This window comes from Crotalus tigris, unplaced genomic scaffold (genome assembly GCF_016545835.1).
Source record: "Crotalus tigris isolate CLP2741 ecotype Arizona unplaced genomic scaffold, ASM1654583v1 scf7180000017666.379230911805:20528666, whole genome shotgun sequence".
Lineage (NCBI taxonomy): Eukaryota > Metazoa > Chordata > Lepidosauria > Squamata > Viperidae > Crotalus > Crotalus tigris.
In genome coordinates, this window is record NW_024096552.1 from 4,358,243 (window position 1) to 4,383,124 (window position 24,882).

Consider the following 24,882-nt stretch of genomic DNA (forward strand, 5'->3'; position numbering starts at 1 on the left):
GCACCAAAATGGGACTGAGTAGGGAGTCCCCACACACAGTAGCAGCCAAATTGCCCCTCCCCCAATTCCCATTGCAGCAGGCATGTCTCCCAGAAAGTTTTCTCTCTTCGCCCCCTCCCCAACTATAGTGAAGCCCCAGTCCTCTTATTGATGCAGAACTTTCACTGCATTCTTCTGCAGTCCTCTTAAAGTTTCCCCAACACCACTAAGACTGGCAACTCCTTCCACAGCTGGTATTTGGTGGAGTGCGCTTCTAAGGCCCAGCTCAGACCCTCCTATAAATGAATCACTAGTGCTGAGATTGAATAAAAAGTAAAATACTTGGGTGTTAATCTGACAAATATGAACTGTACATTGTTTCGAAAAATTATGTTAAGCTATGGGTTGAAGTTTGATAAAGATATGTTAAAGAGAGAAAGACTACAATTGCTGGGGAGAATTTCTATGATGAAGATGACATTTATCTTTGAATATTATTTTTGTCCCAGACCAAACTTGTTCTCACAAGTCATGTAGCATTTAAAGAATAGAAGAAAAGCATATCAAAATTGATACCTTAGGGTAAAAAACCTGGAGTTAAATACAACATGTCACTAGATGCTAAAGAAAGAGGAAGTTTAAGTTAACCAAATTTGAAATTATATTTTGCAGCTTGTTTAGATTGGATGTGTGAAATTAAGCACATAGGAGGTCATTGGAGCAAAAACACATGAACACAGATTTAGGTGACAAGGGTATTTTTGCATAGAAACTCCTGTCTAACCCATTCTCCAATGAGGTGATTAAATTATTAATTATTGTTTTTTACTTTGCACCTGTCTCACCAAAAGAACTCTGGGCGACTTAAAAAGTTAAAAGCAACAAAAAATACCAATATATATAGCTACAAAATTACAATACCTCTGAAATAATAAAAATAAAAATTCATGGCAGAGGAATAATCAAAGTACAAATGCATGATTTAGCAGGGGGCTTCCCTCTTCTCAGCCACTCTCACCCAAAGCCCACTGGAAGCCCCAGAGTTGAGTTAGGATTGGAGTGGTTCTTCTTCCCCATTTACAAACTACCACTAATATTTGACCAGAAAGGGAAAAGCCTCCTGTAACAAATGCTCAAATTTGGGGGTGGGGGCCTTTAAGAATCAACTGTGCTACTCTTTATTCTGAGTTTAGTTCTTGTCTTTTAGCAGAAGACCTAAACTGAAAACATCGATCTGATTTTTAAAGAGCTTTGGATGATAAATAATAGTTTTATTTTATAAATTCAATACGTAAAGGAGAAAAGTATAATTCCTGTGTAAAACATATGCAAATAGCTACTCTGAGAAATCCATTTAGTTATCATATGAAATTGAGAATTTTTTTTAGCTTATTCTCGATCTTTAGTTATACACATTCTTGATAAATTGATTACGGACCATGAAATGCGTATTGATTGATCAGATAGATAAGATTTTCTGCAAGATAATCTTTCACAGTTTCCAGAGGAGGAGCATTTAAACAGAGTCATGAAAAACGAAGGGATCGGCGCCAGCTCCGTTAAGCAGAAACCCTCAGTCCTCTGCGCTCCCTTCTGCTCTAGCAACCCAGCAAACGAAGCGCCGGGAGAAACGCTTTACGCCTAGAGAGCAAGTCCCGTCTCCAGGAAGGGAGCATAGAGGGAAGGAAGCTCTCTGCTCCAGCCATCCTGCCGAAATCCAGGGCGAGGCAGAGGGCGAGGCTTCCCCTCGTTCGCAGCCCCGGATCCAACCTGCCTTTCCCTCCCGGATTTCCATCCTGCTTCAGTCTCTGCATCTGACGGAGGCGGCTGCACTCACGAAGCTCTCCTTTTGCAAGGAAAGGTGTCAGCTGGAAAAGGAGCTACCAGCCGCCTTCCGACGTTCAGCCCCCGATCCGTCCGTCCTGCGCTGGACCCAGAGACCAAGGAGAGCCCCACCTTTCAGCGGAGCCTCCCCGACTTCCAAGCAGGGCGCAGGACCCGAGCAGGAGCAAGCGGGCGATGAAGAGGGGCGACGCCGAGATGATCGGTCCTTCTCTGCCCTTCGCAAGCATCGCCGTCCCAGTCTCCGCTTCTACCGCCCGCCTTTTAGCGAACCCCACCCCCCTCCGAAGAAGAGCAGCGGAGCACACATTCTGGAAGCCCGGAAAAGGAAAGTGCCTTTTGATTTGCTTCTTTTACGTCCCCTCTAGGAAGCACATATCTCTCGTTCTAGGTCCTTGTTGAGCAGGCGTCTTCAGACTTGGGCCTTTTGACTGCTGGACTTCAACTCCCAGAATTCCTCCGCCAACGTGCCTGGAGCACTCAGGTAATTGGCTGGAAGCATTTGCCGTTGCTTTCTTCAGGCGGCTAACGCCCGAGTCAGCGGAGTCCGATTTCTGCCCTCCTGCCAACCGGAGAAGGGTTTCGGAGGGGCCGGGGGACATTTCGGACCGTCTCGGACCTCTTTTGGCTGCCCTCGAGCAGGAGACCCGATGGAGGCCCAGGGATCTCCAGGGATGGAGGCCGCCCTCAGCCCAGAGATCCACCGCCGGCGCTTCCGCGGTCTCGACGGCTGCCGCCAGGAGGCCGAGGGGCCCCGGGAGCTTTGCAGCCGCCTGCACCGCCTGTGCCGCCAGTGGCTGCGGCCGGAGAGGAGCAGCAAAGGGGAGATGCTGGACCTGGTGGTGCTGGAGCAGCTGCTGGCCCTGCTGCCCGCGGAGATGGCGAGCTGGGTGAGGGAGTGCGGAGCCGAGAGCTGTTCGCAGGCGGTGGCCCTGGCCGAAGGCTTCCTCCTCAGCCAAGCCCAGCGGGAAGAGCCGGGAAAGGGGCAGGTGAGGAGGGCGGGGGGGCTTCGTCCTGGGATCTCCATGGGGGGCGGGAAGGGGAGAGGAAGGGTTAGCCATGTCTCTAATAAGAGAGATTAAAAATATGACTCTGCAGCCTTTTCTGGAATTCCTCACCTTTGAAGAATGGATTTCTTCTTGAGGCAAATGCTTCTGTTTCCTAAATTAATTTATCCCTTTACACCTCTGTATCCTTTGTGATGTTATCCATATATCTCATCATAATCAGTGTTTAGTTTGTGATCTGCTGTTACCGGAATCTAGATAAGGGGAAGCAACTGGATTATGTGAATGTCCTCTGATACAGAGCCACATTTAATAAGCTCTAGAATACCACAATAGTAAGAGAAGGAAACTAATTAACACATTGTATGTACATAAAAATACAGCCTGCTGTTTTAAGTCACTCGCAGAGTCCCTGAAGCGTCTCTGAATTGGGTTGGGGAAATACAAGTAGGAAAGCAAAATGTAAAGAATGTGAACTATCACAGATATTGTCCTCTGAAAATGGATTATGAATGAGGCTGTTCTTCAAATGCAGGAGCCATTTACAGAGGAGATTTCAGCAGAGCTCTGGGGCAGAGAAGATCGATCCAGCTCTGTTCAGGACCTGTTTTTCAGGAGGACCCAATTCTGGCCACCTTCCCAGGTAAGTGCAGGTTTCTTCTGAGAACAGTAGAGTTCCAGATCCATCCATTCAGCAGCTGAATGTGCACTTGAACACAGTGTTCACCACATTTGGCTTTCAGGATTGTGCTGGAAATGCCAATGAGACAATTGATAAGCAGGAACCTTTTATTAGAAATGAAATTTTATTGTAGAAAGAGGTTAATATTTCTTAATACTATTAAGAAGAATGCCTAAAATAGTTAGAAATGAAACCCATGAATTGAAACTATAACTGTGGGATTAAACATACCTAAGAAGTGTTTATTGAATATTTATGCCAGCCATCTCCCTTGTAAGATAACTGTTAAGTATACCAAGAAAAATATAGCACATGAAGGATAAGCCAGTAAGTCAACACTAAGTGGCTATAACAATAAAACTATTGTTCAGCGTTAGCTGTGTTGCATTCTATAACCTGGAAGTAGATAAACCATGATTTATTAAGCTGCAACTTCCCAGCCCCATGGACTATGTGGACAGGTTGACATGAATCTGACCTGAAACAAAATGTTCATTTGGCTCTTGCAACTATGCATTCTATGTTGTCTGCATTAAGAGAGAGAACTTTCAACTTTTTCCTGGGATTGTCTACTTTTTTCTCTTTCTAGAGCTCTGATCCCTTTGAGGAGGTGACTGTGGACTTCACAGATGAGGAGTGGAAGCTGCTAGATTCTGGCCAGAAGGCCTTGTGCAGAGAAGTCATGCAGGAGGTTTCTATCAATATGGCTGCTCTGGGTAAGGCCAGGCTGTTCAGTTCGCTATAAGGTTGTGACAGAAATATTCACCATAGAATTGAGAAATATCCTAGATACTCCATGGAAGTGACTGAATAGATTGACTTTAATTTGTTTTTTGTCTGAAAACATTATTTCTATATAATAAAGCCTCCTAGATAACAATTTGCAGATAGCACATCCTGGCTAGACAAATGGATTGTACTAAACCTGGAACGCAGATTGACATGTTTTTGATGGGGTTGGGCCTTTTAAATTCTAATCAGAATATTAATTTTCATTTTTTCCCATGCAGATGAGGTGTTTGTGAATGAGAACGACAAGGAAGCATGCATGCCTCTAAAAACTATGGAGAATAACTCCTTCGCTGCTACTTCACCAAAGAAACTGTATGGGAAATGCAAACCACATACTTCTGTAATATCTTTGGTGGATTCCACCCTGAGCAGAAAGAGGAAATGCTGCATGCAGTGTGGAAAGAGTTTCAGTACGAAAAGTAATCTTAATGTCCACCAAAAGATGCACACCGGGGAGAGATCATATGAATGCATAGAATGTGGAAAGAGCTTTATCCGGAAAGAAAATCTTAAACTTCATGAGAGGATCCACACTGGGGACAGACCGTATAAATGCATGGAATGTGGAAAGAGCTTTACCCAGAAAGGAAATCGTAATCTTCATGAGAGGATGCACACTGGGGACAGACCGTATAAATGCATGGAATGTGGAAAGAGCTTTACCCAGAAAGGAAATCTTAATCTTCATGAGATGATCCACACTGGGGAAAGACCGTATAAATGCATGGAATGTGGAAAGAGCTTTACCCGGAAAGGAGATCTTAATCTTCATGAAAGGATCCACACTGGGGATAGACTGTATAAATGCATGAAATGTGGAATGACTTTTACCCAGAAAGGACCTCTTAATCATCACAAATTGATCCACACTGGGGACAGACTGTATAAATGTATGGTATGTGGAAAGATCTTTACCCGGAAAGGAGATCTTAATCGTCACAAAAGGATACACACTGGGGACACGTCGTATAAATGCGTGGAATGTGGAAAGAGCTTTACCCAGAAAGTTGATCTTAATTGTCATGAAAGTATCCACACTGGGGACACATCGTTTAAATGTATGGAATGTGGAAAGAGCTTTACTCAGAAAGTTGATCTTAATTGTCACAAAAGTATCCACACTGGGGACACATCGTTTAAATGCATGGAATGTGGAAAGAGCTTTACTCAGAAAGTTGATCTTAATTGTCACGAAAGTATCCATACTGGGCACAGACCGTATAAATGCATGGAATGTGGAAAGAGCTTTATCAGGAAAGGACATCTTAATGATCATGAGAGGATCCACACTGGGGACAGACCATATAAATGCATGGAATGTGGAAAGAGCTTTAACCAGAAAGCACTTCTTAATCGCCACAAAATGATCCACACTGGGGACAGACAATATAAATGCATGGAATGTGGAAAGACCTTTACCCGAAAAGGACAACTTAATAATCACGAAAGGATCCACACTGGGGACAGACCGTATAAATGCATGGAATGTGGTATGACATTTAACCAGAAAGGAAATCTTAATCGTCACAAAAGGATCCACACTGGGGAGAGACCGTATAAATCAGTGGTTCTTAACCTTTCTAATGCTGTGACCCCGTAATACAGTTCCCCATGTTGTGGTGACCCCAGGGACGTGGCCAAGTGGGCGTGGCCACCATGTTATGGTGACCCCCAACCATAAAATTATTTTAGTTTCTATTTCATAACTGTAATTTTGGTACTGTTCTGAATCACAATGTAAACAATTATTTGGATGTGATTTGAAGTTTGTGTAATGAATTGAAATGAAGTAAGGTTTAACATTGTTTCTTTTTTTTAACTAAGTTAGTTATTATTGGAAGAAGATATAAAAGACTGGTGAATAAAAGAGGGATGAGAGAGATTAAGAACTTGAACATATCTGGAAGAGATAATTGAAGTGATAATCTGTTGAAGTAAAACACTATTTGATTATGGAAATTGTAAATTGATAGAAGTCTTAAAACAGGTTTAGTAGTAACAGAAACGTAAACTAAATGGAATACCGTATTTTCTGGCATATAAGACAACCCCACCAACTTTTGAGAAGATTTTCAGGGTTTAGGGGGGTTGTCTTATAGGCCGGAAAATACGGTATTTCCTAGTTTGATGTTACCTAGTTTGGTAATGAAACATCTGCAAGAAAACACAGAGATCACCAAACCACAAACCAGAAGTCATAGGCAGCACATTGCAGAAGTTACCAAAACTGTATCAAATATCTGTATCTCCAGATCACCAGTTGATAGCATCAGTTGAGGCAAATTCTAATCCATACATCAAGAGGGCATCAAGGTGAAGAAGATTCATTCAGGAGGAAAGGAAAGCAGACTGACACCATTTGAATTTGCACAATCAGCTCAGCCAGTTGACTGGCTCCCTCCCAACCCCTTACTGATCTCAGACACTGATTCTGGGCCAAACACAAGGCAAGCAAAATGCCATCAACATACTGATGCCACCTCCTTCCAAGTCCAAGCTGATTTCTTTGAGCATTTGTTTGTACTTGGAAAAAAGCAGAGTAGAGGAATATCTTTTAAGTGGATCTGAGTCAGTGGGAGACAATGGAAGGTTGCAGGACCAATTCTGGGTATCTGCAGCTCTGTATCTGGTGGACATGGCCATCCCCAAATGACATAGGTTGTAATTAGAAAAAAAACCATTTCTTTGAATGTTTGTAGGAAAACTACAAAGGTGACTGGAATTACTTTTAAAATAGTCAAAAGAGTCTCAACTTAAGCCAAGGTTTACTGATGAAAAAGTTGCCAAGTGTAAACCATGCACCACAAGCTTCTTTTGGAAGCGCATCAATAAACTACCCACCTAGAAGAAGCCCACCAGTAGCAATTTCCAAAACGCCCAGTGTGCCGGCTACGCATTCTGTCAGGAGCCTAAAGATCGGAGTTCAAGAAAACCCACATGATAGGAGCTTCCAGTACGCAGCGGCGTGATGGTGGCTACTTTGTAGCCGTCCAGCTGGGAAGGTGTTCGATCCGCGGAGCACAGCGCGCATCAGCTGGCCCGCGGTTCGGAATCCCCTTCCCGGGCAAAGGGAAGGGGCAGAGAACGCAGGAGTAGAAGTAGAACCTCTGAACCCCCTCTGGATTTTTTCCTTGAGGGGGTGGAAGGAGCGCTCCCTCGGAGCTCCTGCCTATCTCCGCCTCCCAGCTGTTTTTGCTTCTTTGGGAGCAAAAGGAACCACCGCTTCTATCTCCGCAGTTAAAGAGTCTTGGTGAGTAACTTTTGAAGCGGACAGAGCGGTTTAAAGGATTTCTTTTTATAGTTTAGTATTTTACTTTCCTTTTCTAGTTAGTTTTGGTTGCTTCTCCTTTGTTCTTTTTTGCTGGCACGGAGAAAGAAATTAAGATGGCGTTTTGAAAATGCTCGGCTTTTTTTTTCCTTTTTTTTTTCCTTTGTCTCTTTGTTCTTACTTTTTTGGAAGGTATTGGACTTAAATGATTGGTTTGACTTTCTCTTTTTGAGTTTTGGACTTTTTCCTTGATTTTTTTTTCTTTTTTGGAATTCTAAGGATTATAATATCTTTGTTTTTTTTTAATTCTTATTTCCCTTTTCCCTTTTCTTGGGAAGAAGGGAAGAGAGAACTTTGTTTTAAAAAATGGCTTCAAAGAGACAACCGCCTTCTATACTATCTAAGGTGGTTTCCTCTCCCACAACCTTAACTGTACAACAACAACTTAAACCTGTACCACCGACACAGCCTCCACCCTCCCCTCCTTTGCCAGGCCTGTCTGCACAAGAGATTAAAGACATAATGGGAAATGCTGTATCCCAAATTAGAGATGAAATGAAGCAGCTTGTTGTACAGATTAAATCTGAAAGTAAAGAGGAAATGAAGGAAATGAGAGAGTTATTAGAGGACAATAATACTATTTTGAGGCAAGACATAGTTACAGCCTTATCAGGTCTGGCCTCTGTGGTGGCGAAGCTGGACTCGAGAGTGGAGGAAGTCGCAGATAATGTTGATTTTTTTGAGGATAAATTTCAAGATATGGAAAGGAAGATGGAGATTTCACAAGAGGATATCCTTATGTCCCAGTATAGAGAAATGGAATACGCCCAGAGAATCAGGGGTCTGAAGGAGGACATGAATCAAGATCTGACAGAGATGGTGGTTAGTGATTTAGCTGTTTCTCTGAATATGGATAAAGAGGAATTACGCAGAGAAGTGGAAAAAATTTACAGAGTTAATTCTTGGATTGCGAAGCAGAAGAATTTGCCTAGAGATGTGGTGATTTATTTTACAAAGAAGTCTCTGCGTAATGAAATCATAGAAGCTTTCTATAATAAGAGATTCCAGATTGCGGCCCAAGATGTCATTATCTTAAAGGAAATCCCATCTAAAATTTTAAGAAGCAGGAAAGATTTTGCTTTCTTAGCCAATGAGCTTAAAGCCAGATTGATGCCATTTAGATGGGAGATCCCGATGGGTATCGCTCTGAGCCATGCGGGGATGCGTTACAGGTTGAATACGGTTGCTAAAGCTAAAGAGTTTTATAACACGGTCCTGGGTGCAGGCTCAGCTTTATCTGTTCAGAAACCCTCGAGTGGTAAAGAGTTGGAACAGCAATCTGAAGCATTAGGTCTGATCTCTGCTGGGAAGTCGCAAGTTGAATGGCAACGCCAAATAGAGGTTAAAGAGCAGAGGATGACCCGTGCAGCACATAGACGCAAGGAAAAGGAGCAACAAAAGAAAGAAATTAAAGAATCTTCTTCGGAAAGCGCCTCATTGCCGGTGGGAGGAGCAAGACCCAAGAGTTCTGCAACATATACAGCAATGGCAGATCTCCAGGCAGTCTTCTCCAGACTCCTGGTCAAGGGAGATGGCAAAGTTCCTGACCTGGAATGGTAACGGTCTTAACTCCCCTCAGAAAAGAAAGAAAATCTTTCACTATTTAAAGCAACACAATAATGATGTTATCTGCTTACAGGAAACTCATATTTTACTCAAAGATCAAAAATATTTAGTTAACGCCCGTCTGGGATCTCATTTTGTATCTCCTGCTCCTGGGAAAAAGGGGGGAGTGGTTATTTATGTTAAGCAAAATTTACCAGCTTGTCTAGTAGAATCAGATCCCCAAGGAAGATATGTAATGATTGAACTTGGTTTATATGGTAAGAAAATACTTATAGTGGGACTTTATGCGCCAAACCAGCAACAGGAACAATTTTACAGATTGTTACATCAGAAAATAACTTCTCTGGATTATAGATCTGTGATATTAATGGGTGACTGGAATGGTGTCTTAGATATACAAAGGGATAAGAAAGGTTCTTCTCCTCTTTTTAAACAGGCCAAATTACCTAAAGCCTTTTTTGATATGAAAGAGGACTGGGAATTAAGGGATTATTGGCGTGAACATAACCAAGAGGAGAGAGACTTCACTTTCTTCTCAGATAGACATCAATCTTTTTCAAGAATTGATTTCTTTTTGATTACAACGGATTTATATAATAGAGTAAAGAATGTAAAGATTTTTCCTAGGTCGCTGACGGATCATAGTCCAGTTTGGATGGAGTTGATTCAAGAAAAAGAGGAAAGAAGATCCTGGAGGGTGAATGAGAACTTATTCAGACAAGAAAAGAATGTTCAAAAGCTAAAGGAGTGTTTAAAGGATTATTTTGCTTTGAATATGTATAAGGGGACTTCAATGTCAATGGTATGGGATGCAGGTAAAGCATTTATGTGTGGGATCTTGATAAAAATGAATAACTTTTATAGACAAAAGCAGACTCAGAAACGTAAAGAATTGGAAGATGAGATTAAATTAAAAGAAAAGCTTTTGATTTTAACTCCTTCAGATGAAAGGATTAAAGAATCTATAAAGTTGCTAAGAACACAATTTAATATGTTGATGGCGGATCAATCCGCAACTAACTTATTGTTTATGAAACAAAATACATTTTGTAATGCTAATAAACCAGGGAGATGGTTGGCTTATCAATTAAGAAAGAAACAGAGACAGAGAATAATAGATAAAATAAACTATAAGGTTAAACTAGTGTATCAGAAGGAATTGATTAAGAAATCTTTTTTAGATTATTATCAAAAATTATATAAATCTACTAATGTGCAAACTCTAGATATAAATAAATATTTAAGTGAGGCCAACTTCCCCAAATTGACAGAGGACCAGAAACATGAAATTAATGGCTTAATTACCAAGGAGGAAATTGTGATAGCAATTAAACAACTGAAATCAGGGAAAGCACCGGGTACGGATGGGTTGACATCTGTTTATTACAAAACTCTAATGGAAGAGATGATTCAACCATTAGGTGATCTTTTTAATAATATTTTACAGGGCTCAGAGATTCCTCCTTCATGGCGCAGTGCTTTTATATCCTTGATTCCAAAAGAGGATCAAGACCTTACTTTACCAAAGAACTACAGACCTATATCTCTCTTAAATGTTGACTATAAGATATTTGCAAAAATTTTAGCTAATAGGCTTATGAGGGTTGTGCATCATCTGGTACATAAGGACCAATCTGGTTTTATAACTGGTAGGTATATGAAAAACAATGCTAGACAAATTATTAATTTATTAGAATATCTAGATAAGAATAACCAAGTTTCTGCAGGGCTGATATTTTTAGATGCTGAAAAAGCTTTTGATCAATTGAATTGGTATTTTATGTTAAGAGCAATTGAAGAGATGAATTTTGGTGAAAAGATATTACAAGCTCTTACGGCAATATACCAAAAACAAACGGCACAACTTATTGTTAATGGAGGCTTGTCAGAGGTTTTTACAATAGAGAAAGGGACTAGACAGGGATGTCCATTATCACCGTTGTTGTTTATTTTAACATTGGAAATTTTGTTGACTAAAATTCGAGAGTCGCAGGAAATAAACGGAATAGAAGTTAACAAAAAAGAATATAAGTTAAGAGCTTTTGCAGATGACTTGGTGGTTACTTTGTCGCAACCTACTTATTCTGTAGTAAAGTTATTACAGTTGATTTATCAATATGGTTTGGTTTCGGGTTTTAAGATTAATGTTAATAAGACTAAAATCCTACCTAAAAATATGACTATTCGGGAAAAGCAGATTCTGGCTAACTTGACTGGTTTTGAAATTGTTAATAAGGTAAAATATTTGGGGGTGATTTTATTTGTTTCTAATGCAAAATTGTTTAAGAATAACTATGAAAGGTTGTGGGTTAGAGTACAGAAAGACTTGAGGAATTGGGAGAAGTTGCAACTATCTCTCATGGAAAGAATTGCAGTGATTAAAATGAATGTTCTACTCAAGTTCCTTTTTCTGTTTCAAATGTTACCAATTTTGAAGAATGAGATTAATTTAAGGGAATGGCAGAAAGGTATTAATAAATTTATTTGGGCATGGAAAAAAACAAGGGTAAAGTTTAAAATCATGCAAGACTCCCGTGAGAGAGGTGGACTCAAGGTACCGAATTTGAAACTATACTATGATGCGGTGGTTTTAACATTAATTAGCGATTGGGTAAATTTAACAAATTTGGAGATACTCCATCTGGAGGGATGGGATTTACTTTTTGGTTGGCATGCCTATTTAATATTCAATAAGAAGGTGGATCAGGTTTTTAAATCTCATATTATAAGAATCTCTTTACTTAGGGTTTGGAGAAAATATTATAAGAGTGACTTTAAAATACCATTATGGGCTATACCTTGGCATGCGATAGAGGGGATAAAAAGAGGTGTCAGAATGGATATGGTGTCTTATACACGGTTACTCAGATGGGATGGACAAAACTGGCAGTTAAAACTATTGGAAGAGTTAGTATATGAAAATATTACTTATTCTTGGTTTCAATATAGACAACTAGCAGATAGATGGAAGATGGATCGTAAGGTGGGTTTTCTCAGAGAAGATGAAAATCTTATTAAGCAAGTAAAGGACCAAAGACAAAGTCATATTAAGAGAATTTATGGGGTTCTAGTGGAATTGGATTCAGAAACAGAATTAATTAAAGATTGTATGATTAAATGGGCGCAGAATTTTGGTGAACCAGTTCTACTGGATACCTGGGAAATTATTTGGATGAGAAATGTTAAATTTACACAAGCACAGAATCTAAGGGAGAATTTTTATAAAATGTTTTATAGATGGCACCTTGATCCACAAAAAATGTCTCTTATGTACCCTGACCTACAGCCTAAATGGTGGAGATGTGGTTGTTTGGATGCCACCTACTATCATATTTGGTGGTCGTGCAGAAATATAAAAGCTTTTTGGATTAAGATATGGTGGAATATTCAGAGAATTTTCAGAAAGAGGGTAAAATTTACTTCACAATTATTTTTGTTAGGTATAGTTACTGATTGTGATGCAAAGGAGGTTATATTGATGTTGAATTTGATTACAGCCGCAAGGCTGTTAGTAGGACAATATTGGAAGAAGGAGTCTTTGCCTACTTTGCAGGAATGGTTTCTTAAAGTATCTTATCTGGCGGAAATGGCAAAGATTTCAACTTTCCTAAAAGAACAATCGCAAGAGAAATTTCTTGCTGTTTGGGATAAATGGATAAAGTTTATACAATTTAAATTAGATATTAAAAAATATCATTTAGCCTTTTTATAACTCTTATATATATATATATATATATATATATATATATATATATATATATATATATATATATTAGTATTATATTCTTTTTTTTATATAATCTGTTTAACTTTTTTTAATTAAGCCTATATTCTGCTCTGGGAAGCTCCGGGGGGGGGGAGGGAGTGGGTGTTTTGGGGAAGGGTTGTTTTGTTTTGTTTTTCCTTTTTATGCTGTTGTTGTATTGTCATCTTTTTTGTTTTTCTGTAAAAATTTATAAAAATTTTCAATAAAAAAAAAAAAAGAAAACCCACATGATAGATGAGCTCTCTTGTGTGGACATCCCAGCTTGCAAATCATCCACGCCATTAAACCCAAGACCGACGGGCCATGCCCCCTCTCAACCTCTGAAGGCAACAACACCCTCCTCTGCCACCCAGAACCCAAGCTCTTTCCCAGGGAGACCAAAGTCTGCTTAACCAGCTGCAGGAGCAGAGCACACACAGTGTCCTCAGCTGCCCGTCCAGCCTACTTCGCCGGCTTGCCCTTTGCCAACTAGGCGCTCCAGGTCCTACAGGTGATACCTCCAGATGTCACGAACAGCGCTGAATGGAGAGAAGCGAGCGGGGAGTGGAGCGCGTGAGGGGGGCGTGACCAGGGCAGCGGGCGGAGGGGAGGGGCGGCTCGGGAGGCGGCGGCGCTCAGAAGCCTCCGACGGCTCAGATACTGACTGCACTTCCATGGCTCCTGCCTGCCTCAGCTTCCAGAAGATCATCCCGGCCCCACTTTCCTCACTCTGTGGCCGGCTTTAGGTGCCCTCCATCCCCGAGGCACATGCCAAACGCACCACAAGGACCGAGTCTCGCTTGACCTACCAGCCGCCAGCAGGAGCGCCGCGCTGGGACATGCCAAGGAGGCAGCATTGGCGGCTACGAGGAGCAGAGCGCGAACAGCGCTGAATGGAGAGAAGCGAGCGGGGAGTGGAGCGTGTGAAGGGGGCGTGACCAGGGCAGCGGGCGGAGGGGAGGGTCGGCTCTGGAGGCAGGGGTGGCGCTCAGAAGTGAGGGAGGGGGCGGTGGCGAGACGAGCCCGAAACAGAAGTCTGGAGAGCGCAGCAGGCGGCGAGGGGAGAGGTCGGAACAAAGAGAGAAGCGGCTGGGAAGCCGGAGAAGCGAGGAAGATGCGGGGATATCTACGATACGATGCAAAAAAAAGGACAGCTAGGGAAAAGGGAAAAAAATGGCGGACAGCGTGGTTTGGCAACCCCCGTGAAATGGTCAATTGACTCCAAATGGGGTCGCAACCCATAGGTTGAGAACTGCTGGTATAAATGCATGGAATGTGAAAAGAACTTTACCTGGAAAGGAGATCTTAATCGTCACAAAAGGATCCATATTGGGGACACACTGTATAAATGCATGGAATGTGGAAAGAGCTTCATTAGCAACAGTCATCTTACTTGCCACCAAAGGACTCGCAGTGAGAAGTGACCATATGAGTGCATAGACTGGAAAAATCTAGATGGGAAATCTCATCATAATTGTTATGAAAGGATCCACACTGGGGAAAGATCTCATTAATGCACAGAGCGTGAAAATAGCTTTACTTGGACAAGACAATTCTCATAAAGAGTATATAAATGCACGGAGGGTAGAAAGAGCCTTTCTGAGGAGAGAGGCAATACTGGCTACCAAAATATCCACAGGGGAACCAGCCCACAAATGTATTGAGTGTGGAGGAAAAATGCCTTTAATGACTACAGGTAGTCCTTTATTTACAAACACAGTTGAGCCCAAAATTTCTCTTGTTAAGTCAGACATTTGTTAAGTGAATTTTGCTGCATTTCTTGCCTATGTTGTTAAGTGAATAACTGCAGTTGATAAGTGAGTAATCCGCTTCTCAAATGAATCTGGATTTCCCCACTGACTTTGCTTGTCAGAAGATCACAAAAGGGGACCACATGTTCTTGGGACATAGCCACAGTCCTGAATATATACCAGCTGCCAAGCACCTGGATGTTGATCACATGATCATCAGGATGTTGCAATGGTTGTTAAGTGTGAAAATTGTCATAAGTCACTTTTTTTCAGAGCTGTTGTAACTTTGAAAGTTCACTAAACAAAATGTTATAAGTCGAAGACTTCCTGTTCAGCACATGTGAAACAGCCCACAGGCCAAATCCGGCCTGCTGTGTGTTTTTATTTGGCCCCCAGAGCCGCCCTGGAAACGACGAAGGACCAGCCCATGGTGGCTCGGCCTGGCCCAGGTTGACCGGGTGCTGATCTACAGGAAAAAACAAATGAATCCATGCATTGAGCTTTATTTGCAACAGTCAACTTATTCTTCATCCAAGGATCTAGACATTGCAGGAAGTTTATTAAAGCATGGAAAGTGAAAATATCTCTGGTTTGAACTGGAATATTATCTACCATCCAAGTGGTCATACAGCAGAAAAGTTATAAGCAATCAAGTATCAAAATTGCTGAGGGCAGATCAGTGACTTTACTTATAGGATGATTTATTTCTTCTTTAGGCAAATGTTTGTTTCCACTCAGAAATAATTCATAGGAGAAAAAGAAATTCAAACCTAAAGTAGGAAGCTGGAAAAATATTGATGTCTAGCAGAAACTGTGGGCGCGAAGGAGGTTTCCTGTCTACCAGACGACACTTAAATTTAGAAGTGCCTGATCAGCCCAATATCCCGTTTTTCTCTATGCACATGATATATTGCAAACTGCTTGGTAGTTTTCCTATGTTAGAATAAGGAACTATAGAATATAACCATGTATTGAATACTTCATGATCAGGAAATGCATATGTATTAAGGTGTATAAGAATGTTCACCTAAGCCCTTGTTCGGGGTTCAGACCCTTTTTGCTGTGATTAGCTCTCTGAACCCGCGCAATAAAACATTTCCTTTCCCAAAAGAGATGACTCAAGTCTTTCATTTCGATAACAGTTTCTGGTGCATTGGCCGGGAAACTTGAGTGAGGCGATGTTTCGCTGAGGGTGGCTTGACCCCTCGGACCTGCTGGGAAGCCACCTCTGAACAATTCTCCAGGCGCCACAGGGGTGTTTTCTTCCGGGAGACAGCTGTGGCTCATCAGCAGAGCCGACGATGCTGATAGCCAGTCAAAGAACCTTTGGGGAAAGGAAAGGAGGTCTGAACCAGTTCTTGGCCAGGACGTGTGTAAAGGTGTTGCAGGCGAGTATATGGTTAAAGTAAAGGTATCTATCTCACTTGAAGATAGAAGAGGAGGCATGATCACCCTCCTGGACTCGGGACGTTGCTCCTAAAGAAGTCCGTGTTAGGCTGTGTGGGTGGTTAAGCCACTGTATTCCCTATTGGTGACCGTTGGAACATCTGGCGCCGTAGGTCAGTGGCAGTGTTGTTAGGATGGGGGGGGGGCGTAGCAGAGTTCCCAGCACACCGCTGGAATGCATGTTAAAAGGATTTGATAAGTACTTTAATCATACCCAATATAAGGTCCCCTACCCCAAGGTAACTAGGGATAGGTTGCAGTTTTTATGTGAGCACCAATGGCCTCACATGGATGTTGGGTGGCCCCTGGAGGGAACTTTCAAGAATCAAATTATTGATGATCTCACCTCCCTGATAGCAGCCAATGAGGAAAACTATCCTAACCAATTTCAATATATAGATCAGTGGGGGGATGCAGTGGCAGAGAAGGCAGATGAGTTATTGCAATGTCAGGCTGAAATGGTTCGTTTGTGCGTGGCTAGACCCAAAGGGGAAAAGCTGCAGGTCGAGTCAAAGAGATTCAAGGATGTGAAGATTTCAGAGACTAAGATATCAGATGTAAAGAAAGAGATAAAGGTGGAAGTAGAGGAACTGATCCTCAGACCTCCTCCCTATGTACTGCGCCTTTCTTCCATGCCCCCGGTGCCGGCAGCGGCAGCCACTGTGCCTGAAGATGAGCTGCCGGCTGCCTCTGCTGTGTCTGGGGACATGCAGCCAGTTGTGCGGCAGAAGCAGAGGGGGTGGCCGTCGGCCCCCAAGGAGGAAAGGGATGTGGAGGAGGCAGATCTCCCTGTGAATGTTAGAAGGGAAATGAGTGAAGAGGATGAAGTGGAGGATGAAGCTGGAATAGTTGTGGCTAGTGGAGTAGTGACAAGATCGGCAGCGCCAAGGGCTGGGGCGGCCAGACGGGAACTTATAGCTCCCTTGAGGCAGGTGGATCAAGCAGTGTCAGACCAGCAAGGAGCAGTACTGATTCAGTCCATGTTTCAGTATGTTCCTTTTACTACGACAGATTTGTTGAATTGGAAACAGCATTATGGTCCATTGTCCTCTAAACCTGCTGAGATGGCTGATTTATTTGAGACTATTATGCAAACCCATAACCCGACGTGGCAGGATGTACAGCAATTGTTAAATACGTTGTTGACTCCCGAGGAAAGGGAGAAGTGGAAGGCTGCTGTTAGACAGTGTTTGAGAGATAGATTGCCTGCTGTACAGGATTTACAGCCAAAGTTGGACACACGAGCACCAGAGAAGGATCCAGGATGGGATGTGAAGGATCCGGCAATGATGATGTTGTTGAAGGAATATCAGAATTTAGTGGCAGAGGCTCTTTGAAAGGCTGGAAAGCCTCCGGTAAACATGTCAAAGCCATCTTTTGTGATGCAGGAAGCAGATGAAAGTCCAGAGAGTTTCCTGCAGAGGTTAATTGAAGCTTATGAGCTCTATACTCAGGTGGATCCAAGGAGTGCAGAGAATGTGCGGATGTTGAATGAAAGATTCATAGCGCAAAGTTATGATGACATAAGAAGTTGCAGAGGTTGGAGGGAGCATTAGGGAAGAATACCACTGAGCTGTTGGAAGTAGCAAGGAAAGTGTTTATTAATAGGGATAGGGCTGAAAAGAAGGAGAAAGAGGCGAGGATGTATAAAAAGACAGAGTTGCTGGCCGTGGCGTTGCAAGGACCTAATCAGTGTGCTAATTGCAAAGAGGAAGGTCATTGGCAAAGGGAATGTCCTAGACGCCCGATAAGAGGAAGAGGTTGGAGAGGAAGAATAGACAGAGGACATGGAGGTGTTGAGGGTGGACCCCCCACTCGCTTCAGAGTCATCTGAAATGGCCTGACACTTTACCTTTAGCACTATATGCTGTGAGATGTGCTCCTCATCGACAGTACAAACAGTCTCCATATGAGTTGATGTTTGGGCGTCCTCCTACCTTACTGAAATTTGGCTGGATGGTCTGATTTGGGCCATCAGGGTGGAGTATGGGCTCTGGAAATGGTGCAGGAACTGAATAAGCAGGTGGAAAAACTCAGAAACTATTATTGAACAAATGCCACCTAAGTTGGTGACCAGATGTCATCCCTTTAAATCTGGAGATAAAGTGTGGGTGAAACATTGGAAGCGTGAGCAACTGGAAGGGAGATGGAGAGGGCCCTATGAGGTAATAATGGTCTCTCCTTTAGCTATCAAAATTTAAGAATCTAAGTCCTGGATCCACTGGACCAGGGTCAAGGCAGCAGCAGATCCTCCTTGGACAGTATCCAGGGACCCAAAGGTCTTTACAAAGCTTACCCTTAAATGTGTTTAATGAATGCTTTATTATTTGTATAACAGATATTATAGTAGTACAAGTGTTTCCTGCATATATCTACGGCTGTTCTGTCGGATTCAACACCCCTGCTAAGTCACTCCGGAAGCTGGCTTTCTACGCACAAAAGAAGAAAGGATGAAAGGATTATTATTGCTTCTCTATAGTACTATTGTTACATGTAATAATGTTTGTCTCTTTAATCTAGGCCAATGGAGCAAGCCAGAAGAGGCTCCCAGTATTGTTCAGTCTTATGCTATAGGAACTGGTAATTGTGATGGTCACCCCCCCCCCATTGGTTTCTCACCAGAATGCTGGAATGGTATCTTGCCTCATGCTTGTCAATTCCCACTAGTGTTTGATAGGATAGTTAAAGAAACTTGCCTCACTAGACAACCTGTCAACCCTGAAGCCTGTCAATATGCTGGCTATATTCTTAGGAAAGGCGTATATGTTAGGGCCCCTTATAAAAAGCCTCCTCCTCCTGTAACCTTGGAATGTGGGCCTCCTTTATTTTGGGGTTGGGAACAAGTTACCCTAGTCTCGCAGTTAAAAACGGGATGGAAGGGGACTTGTATTGTACGTGTAATTCCGGTGGAGTTTGGAACCACTATCCGGAAACCGCAGAGGAAGCGGCCTGAGAGAAAGAGAAATAAAAGGTCCAACCAGAACAAGGATGTGCCCCATCCATTGGAGTCACGGATGCAATATAATTTATGGGTCCAGCTGGCTAAGATAGCCAATACAACAGATTTCTGCCTTTCTGAAGCATATGATATGGAGAATTTATTGTCCACATGTTTAATACCAGTGTGTGTTCCAGCCTCAATAGCAAAGGAGTTTGGTCACCATGTGTTTCAAGGCCACATAGGATATGAAACACTATATAGTTGGGGTCCTATTTCTAAACTTTTGCCACAGGATGCTCTTGCTTTACATACTCCCATCGTAGCAGTTCCAGAAGATCTGCAATGTGTCCATATTACAGGCTGTGAGCAAACTACACCCCCACTTCATTGCATGAAAGTGAGCCAAGAGAAACTAAACTGCACCTCCTTCCAGTCTGTATCCTTTGGCTTTGCCAATATATGGTTACCTAAGGGATGGTTTTTCACATGTGGAAAAGAGACTTTTAATTACATTTCTGCAAATTTGAGTACAGCCTATTGTTGCTTAAGTAGACTAACTACCTTTTTACCAGATAGATCACTCTTTACTGTCTCAAATGTTACACGCTATAAAAGAGAAGAAGTTTTGAATAAAAAGTGTGATTTATCTCAAACTCTCTTTAATTCAGCAGAATATCATCCATTGGGTGTCTCAATAGTGGGAGTTCCAGTGCTTGCTGTCACAGCTCATATCAATATAAATTCTGTAGCCTGTAATTTAGCAAAAACTATAATGCCACCTCAATAGCCTTGTCTGCTATTAATCAGGAGTTGGCAGAACTGTGTAAAGCAATTTTACAAAATAGGGCGGCCATCAACTATCTTTTGCTCCGTCAACATCTAGGATGTGAAACTTTTGAAGGAATGTGTTGTTTTAACCTTTCAGACCAATCCCCAGTTATAAATCAACAGATCAAAATGCTCCATAAAATGGCATTGGACTTAAAAATAGATTCCCTAAGAAGTTGGTGGAGTAATTTGTGGTCTTGGCTCCCAGTGGGTCTTATTGGTACTATCATAAAAGCAGTTGTCATTTTTATTGCTATTATGATTAGTAGCTGTTGTCTCATGCAATGTGCCTTTTCATTAATGAATAACATAACACTGCCAAAACGAATGTCAATACTCGCTGAAAGAAAAGCAACTGCCCAAGTTATGGCTATGTGGGAATACAGGAACCAGGAATGCAATAACTTACATACAGCAGACCCAAACATTACAGGTTGAGACTCATCTTCAAGGTTGAGATAAGTCTCAATAGGGAGAGTAAAGTGGGAAGCTGGAAAAATACTGATGTCTAGCAGAAACTGTGGGCGCGAAGGAGGTTTCCTGTCTACTAGATGACACTTAAATTTAGAAATGCGTGATCAGCCCAATATCCTGTTTTTCTCTATGCACATGATATATTGCAAACTGCTTGGTAGTTTTCCTATGTTAGAATAAGGAACTATAGAATATAACCATGTATGGAATACTTCATGATCAGGAAATGCATATGTATTAAGGGGTATAAGAATGTTCACCTAAGCCCCTGTTTGGGGTTCAGACCCTTTTTGCTATGATTAGCTCTCTGAACCTGTGCAATAAACCATTTCCTTTCCCAAAAGAGCTGACAAGTCTCTCATTTCTACAACAAGCCTATTTCAACCTTCAAGCCTTCTCAGGGAGGTAAGACGCTCCAGCATTTGAGGGAGTGACATGAATTCCTTCTCTTTCTTTGTTCTCTCTATCTTTTTTCTCTAATGCAGGAATTAATTGACTCCTTTCAGCTCACATTCTAACTATTCATTCTCATTGAAAATATAGTAAACATTAGAAAGTCTTACATGCCTTTGTTTCTCTTCTTTACAAACAAACAGTGGAAAAGACTTCTGGAGAACATGGATAGGGAGGGGGTAATGGGAGAATGAGAATGATTTTGGGAGACGTGGGAAGAGCCTTTCGCTGAACAGCTATTATCGAAAAGATAACCTAATCCCCACAAGGAGATTGTGAGGGTGACGGGGCATTGGAAGAATTGCAAAAGAAACTCCCTAATTGTTCAAAGAGTAAAAAGAGAGGATGGAAAAAATACTTTTGGAGTTTCAGGATTTTGAAAGTAGAGATAGCGCTAGTATTCATTCTTGTACCTCTTGTCTGGACTACCTCCAAGGGCTGACAAAATATCCTTCCAGTTAGGAGTCCCAGACCAGGAATGTAGACCCCAACCATGTATGCAAGACGACTGATGTACCCAACAATAACCTTTCCCAAAGATAGGAAGAGAGAGACAGAGGTACAAATATACCTTCTCAAAGAAGCACACAAAGAAAAACGCAGTCACAAACCTGCCCCTATCTCAATTGGAGCATCCCATTTCTGTGACCATTTTAAGAATTTTAAATCATAACCTAAGTACTTAATAACCACAAATCAATGCTCTTTTTCACGGAGAGAACATGTTAAGCAGATCACGTTTTGGAAAGTTATTTTTCTTCTAGGCAGGCAAATATTTTAGGCAAAAAGAAGGAAGCAACCGTATTTATATTACAAGGCTGCGAATTATTGCAAAGAATAGACAGAAGATTACAAAAGTTATTAAATAAAAGATGACCAAACAGTTTGTATATTTGAAAACCAGGTTAATGCTAGAAACTGAACAAGACCCCTTAAGAGTTTTGGTTACATCGAGTAGAAATGTCAGAAAGCCACATTTTACAGTAGAAGGCATTATCATATCACAGTTTGAATATACTTATGGTGTCTCCAGTACTTTCACGCCTGTTGCCAAGTGCCCTATAATCATGTGATTAATATTTGCAACTTTTCTGCAGACTTTACTGAAAGTCAATGAAGAAGCCTGTAAGGAAGAACTGGTTTCTGGGGCCTGACTGAAAAAGCTCGACTCCAAAATCCAAACTAATCTTTTTCAGCCAGCCTATTGAACCCTGGGCTATTCAGCATGCTTCTCTTTTGCTCTCAAAGAGACTGGTTGAAAATATCCTCCCCTCAAAAGGTGTTTCTAGGGGCGACTCCTGGACTAGGCTGGCCAAATGAACTTTGGATTCCAAGGATCCGAGCCTTCTTCAGCATGCATTTTATCTTCTGTCGTGCTGCAAAGGACCATAAGCTGCAACCACCTCCAGCTGCAAAGCTCAAGAACATTCCAGAGTGTTCTGTGTTTGTTTTTTCCAGCTGGAATAATCTGGATGCAGAAACGATCACTGAACAGCCAGTGGGAAAAGGATATCCGCAGGAGACTTACCATCGCTATTCCTACGTAAGAGGTCTGCATGTTCTTGACGTCTCCAAAAGCAAATCTAAGATGCCACCTTGAGGAAGGCCCCTTTGTATCTTTATAGTCCCTTCTGGAAGAGGATAACAATGGGTACACATACACACACACACACAACGACACAAAGAAAGGAGCAGAAATGGGTACTAGGGGAATGCAGGTGAAGAAAGGCTGGTATTTCTGCACCAAAATGGGACTGAGTAGGGAGTCCCCACACACAGTAGCAGCCAAATTGCCCCTCCCCCAATTCCCATTGCAGCAGGCATGTCTCCCAGAAAGTTTTCTCTCTTCGCCCCCTCCCCAACTATAGTGAAGCCCCAGTCCTCTTATTGATGCAGAACTTTCACTGCATTCTTCTGCAGTCCTCTTAAAGTTTCCCCAACACCACTAATACTGGCAACTCCTTCCACAGCTGGTATTTGGTGGAGTGCGCTTCTAAGGCCCAGCTCAGACCCTCCTATAAATGAATCACTAGTGCTGAGATTGAATAAAAAGTAAAATACTTGGGTGTTAATCTGACAAATATGAACTGTACATTGTTTTGAAAAATTATGTTAAGCTATGGGTTGAAGTTTGATAAAGATATGTTAAAGAGAGAAAGACTACAATTGCTGGGGAGAATTTCTATGATGAAGATGACATTTATCTTTGAATATTATTTTTGTCCCAGACCAAACTTGTTCTCACAAGTCATGTAGCATTTAAAGAATAGAAGAAAAGCATATCAAAATTGATACCTTAGGGTAAAAAACCTGGAGTTAAATACAACATGTCACTAGATGCTAAAGAAAGAGGAAGTTTAAGTTAACCAAATTTGAAATTATATTTTGCAGCTTGTTTAGATTGGATGGGTGAAATTAAGCACATAGGAGGTCATTGGAGCAAAAACACATGAACACAGATTTAGGTGACAAGGGTATTTTTGCATAGAAACTCCTGTCTAACCCATTCTCCAATGAGGTGATTAAATTATTAATTATTGTTTTTTACTTTGCACCTGTCTCACCAAAAGAACTCTGGGCGACTTAAAAAGTTAAAAGCAACAAAAAATACCAATATATATAGCTACAAAATTACAATACCTCTGAAATAATAAAAATAAAAATTCATGGCAGAGGAATAATCAAAGTACAAATGCATGATTTAGCAGGGGGCTTCCCTCTTCTCAGCCACTCTCACCCAAAGCCCACTGGAAGCCCCAGAGTTGAGTTAGGATTGGAGTGGTTCTTCTTCCCCATTTACAAACTACCAATAATATTTGACCAGAAAGGGAAAAGCCTCCTGTAACAAATGCTCAAATTTGGGGGTGGGGGCCTTTAAGAATCAACTGTGCTACTCTTTATTCTGAGTTTAGTTCTTGTCTTTTAGCAGAAGACCTAAACTAAAAACATCGATCTGATTTTCAAAGAGCTTTGGATGATAAATAATAAATAGTTTTATTTTATAAATTCAATACGTAAAGGAGAAAAGTATAATTCCTGTGTAAAACATATGCAAATAGCTACTCTGAGAAATCCATTTAGTTATATGAAATTGAGAATTTTTTTTAGCTTATTCTCGATCTTTAGTTATACAAATTCTTGATAAATTGATTACGGACCATGAAATGCGTATTGATTGATCAGATAGATAAGATTTTCTGCAAGATAATCTTTCACAGTTTCCAGAGGAGGAGCATTTAAACAGAGTCATGAAAAACGAAGGGATCGGCGCCAGCTCCGTTAAACCGAATCCCTCAGTCCTCTACGCTCCCTTCTGCTCTAGCAACCCGGCAAACGAAGCGCCGGGAGAAACGCTTTACGCCTAGAGAGCAAGTCCCGTCTCCAGGAAGGGAGCATAGAGGGAAGGAAGATCTTTGCTCCAGCCATCCTGCCGAAATCCAGGGCGAGGCAGAGGGCGAGGCTTCCCCTCGTTCGCAGCCCCGGATCCAACCTGCCTTTCCCTCCCGGATTTCCATCCTGCTTCAGTCTCTGCATCTGACGGAGGCGGCTGCACTCACGAAACTCTCCTTTTGCAAGGAAAGGTGTCAGCTGGAAAAGGAGCTACCAGCCGCCTTCCGACGTTCAGCCCCGCGATCCGTCCGTCCTGCGCTGGACCCAGAGACCAAGGAGAGCCCCACCTTTCAGCGGAGCCTCCCCGACTTCCATGCAGGGCGCAGGACCTGGGCAGGAGCAAGCAACCTATGAAGAGGGGCGACGCCGAGATCATCGGTCCTTCCCTTCCCTTTGCACACATCACCACCCCTACCTCCGCTTCCACCGCCCGCCTTTCAGCGAACCCCACCCCCTTGAGAAAAAGAGCAGGGACAGACATTCCGTGACGCCGGAAAAGGAAGGTCCCCTTTGATTCTTTTCTTACCAGGTCCCCTCTAGGAAGCACATATCTCTCGTTCTGGCTCCTTGTGAACAGGGGTCTTCAGACTTGGGCCTTTTGACTCCTGGACTTCAACCCCCAGAATTCCTCAGCCAGCGTTCCTGGAGCGCTCAGGTA

General features: G+C 42.1%; 1 protein-coding gene and 1 long non-coding RNA gene across 2 annotated transcripts; one reads left to right on the top strand and one right to left on the bottom strand.

Annotated features, from left to right (window-relative positions):
• Positions 1-217: 217 nt before the first annotated feature.
• LOC120305142 (zinc finger protein 345-like) lies at positions 218-6,118 on the top strand. Its single transcript, XM_039336561.1, has 4 exons — positions 218-2,810; positions 3,364-3,471; positions 4,100-4,226; positions 4,521-6,118. The coding sequence occupies exons 1-4, from the start codon at positions 2,472-2,474 to the stop codon at positions 5,900-5,902; spliced, it is 1,956 nt and encodes a 651-aa protein (XP_039192495.1). The 5' UTR covers positions 218-2,471; the 3' UTR covers positions 5,903-6,118.
• A 15,600-nt stretch (positions 6,119-21,718) lies between these two features.
• On the bottom strand, positions 21,719-24,874 carry LOC120305152. The gene is made up of 2 exons (XR_005555942.1): positions 24,751-24,874; positions 21,719-24,553 (listed from the first exon to the last, which is right to left on the bottom strand). It is a non-coding gene; the product is annotated as an uncharacterized LOC120305152 (long non-coding RNA).
• Between the last annotated feature and the right edge of the window lie 8 nt (positions 24,875-24,882).

What these genes read in the sequence shown, in the direction of transcription:
- LOC120305142 (XM_039336561.1), top strand. Translation starts at nt 2,472, where the DNA reads ATGGAGGCCCAGGGATCTCCAGGGATGGAGGCCGCCCTCAGCCCAGAG. An exon ending in AATTCTGGCCACCTTCCCAG is followed by an intron (nt 3,472 to 4,099) that starts GTAAGTGCAGGT and finishes TTCTCTTTCTAG; the next exon opens with AGCTCTGATCCCTTTGAGGA. An exon ending in TATCAATATGGCTGCTCTGG is followed by an intron (nt 4,227 to 4,520) that starts GTAAGGCCAGGC and finishes TTTCCCATGCAG; the next exon opens with ATGAGGTGTTTGTGAATGAG.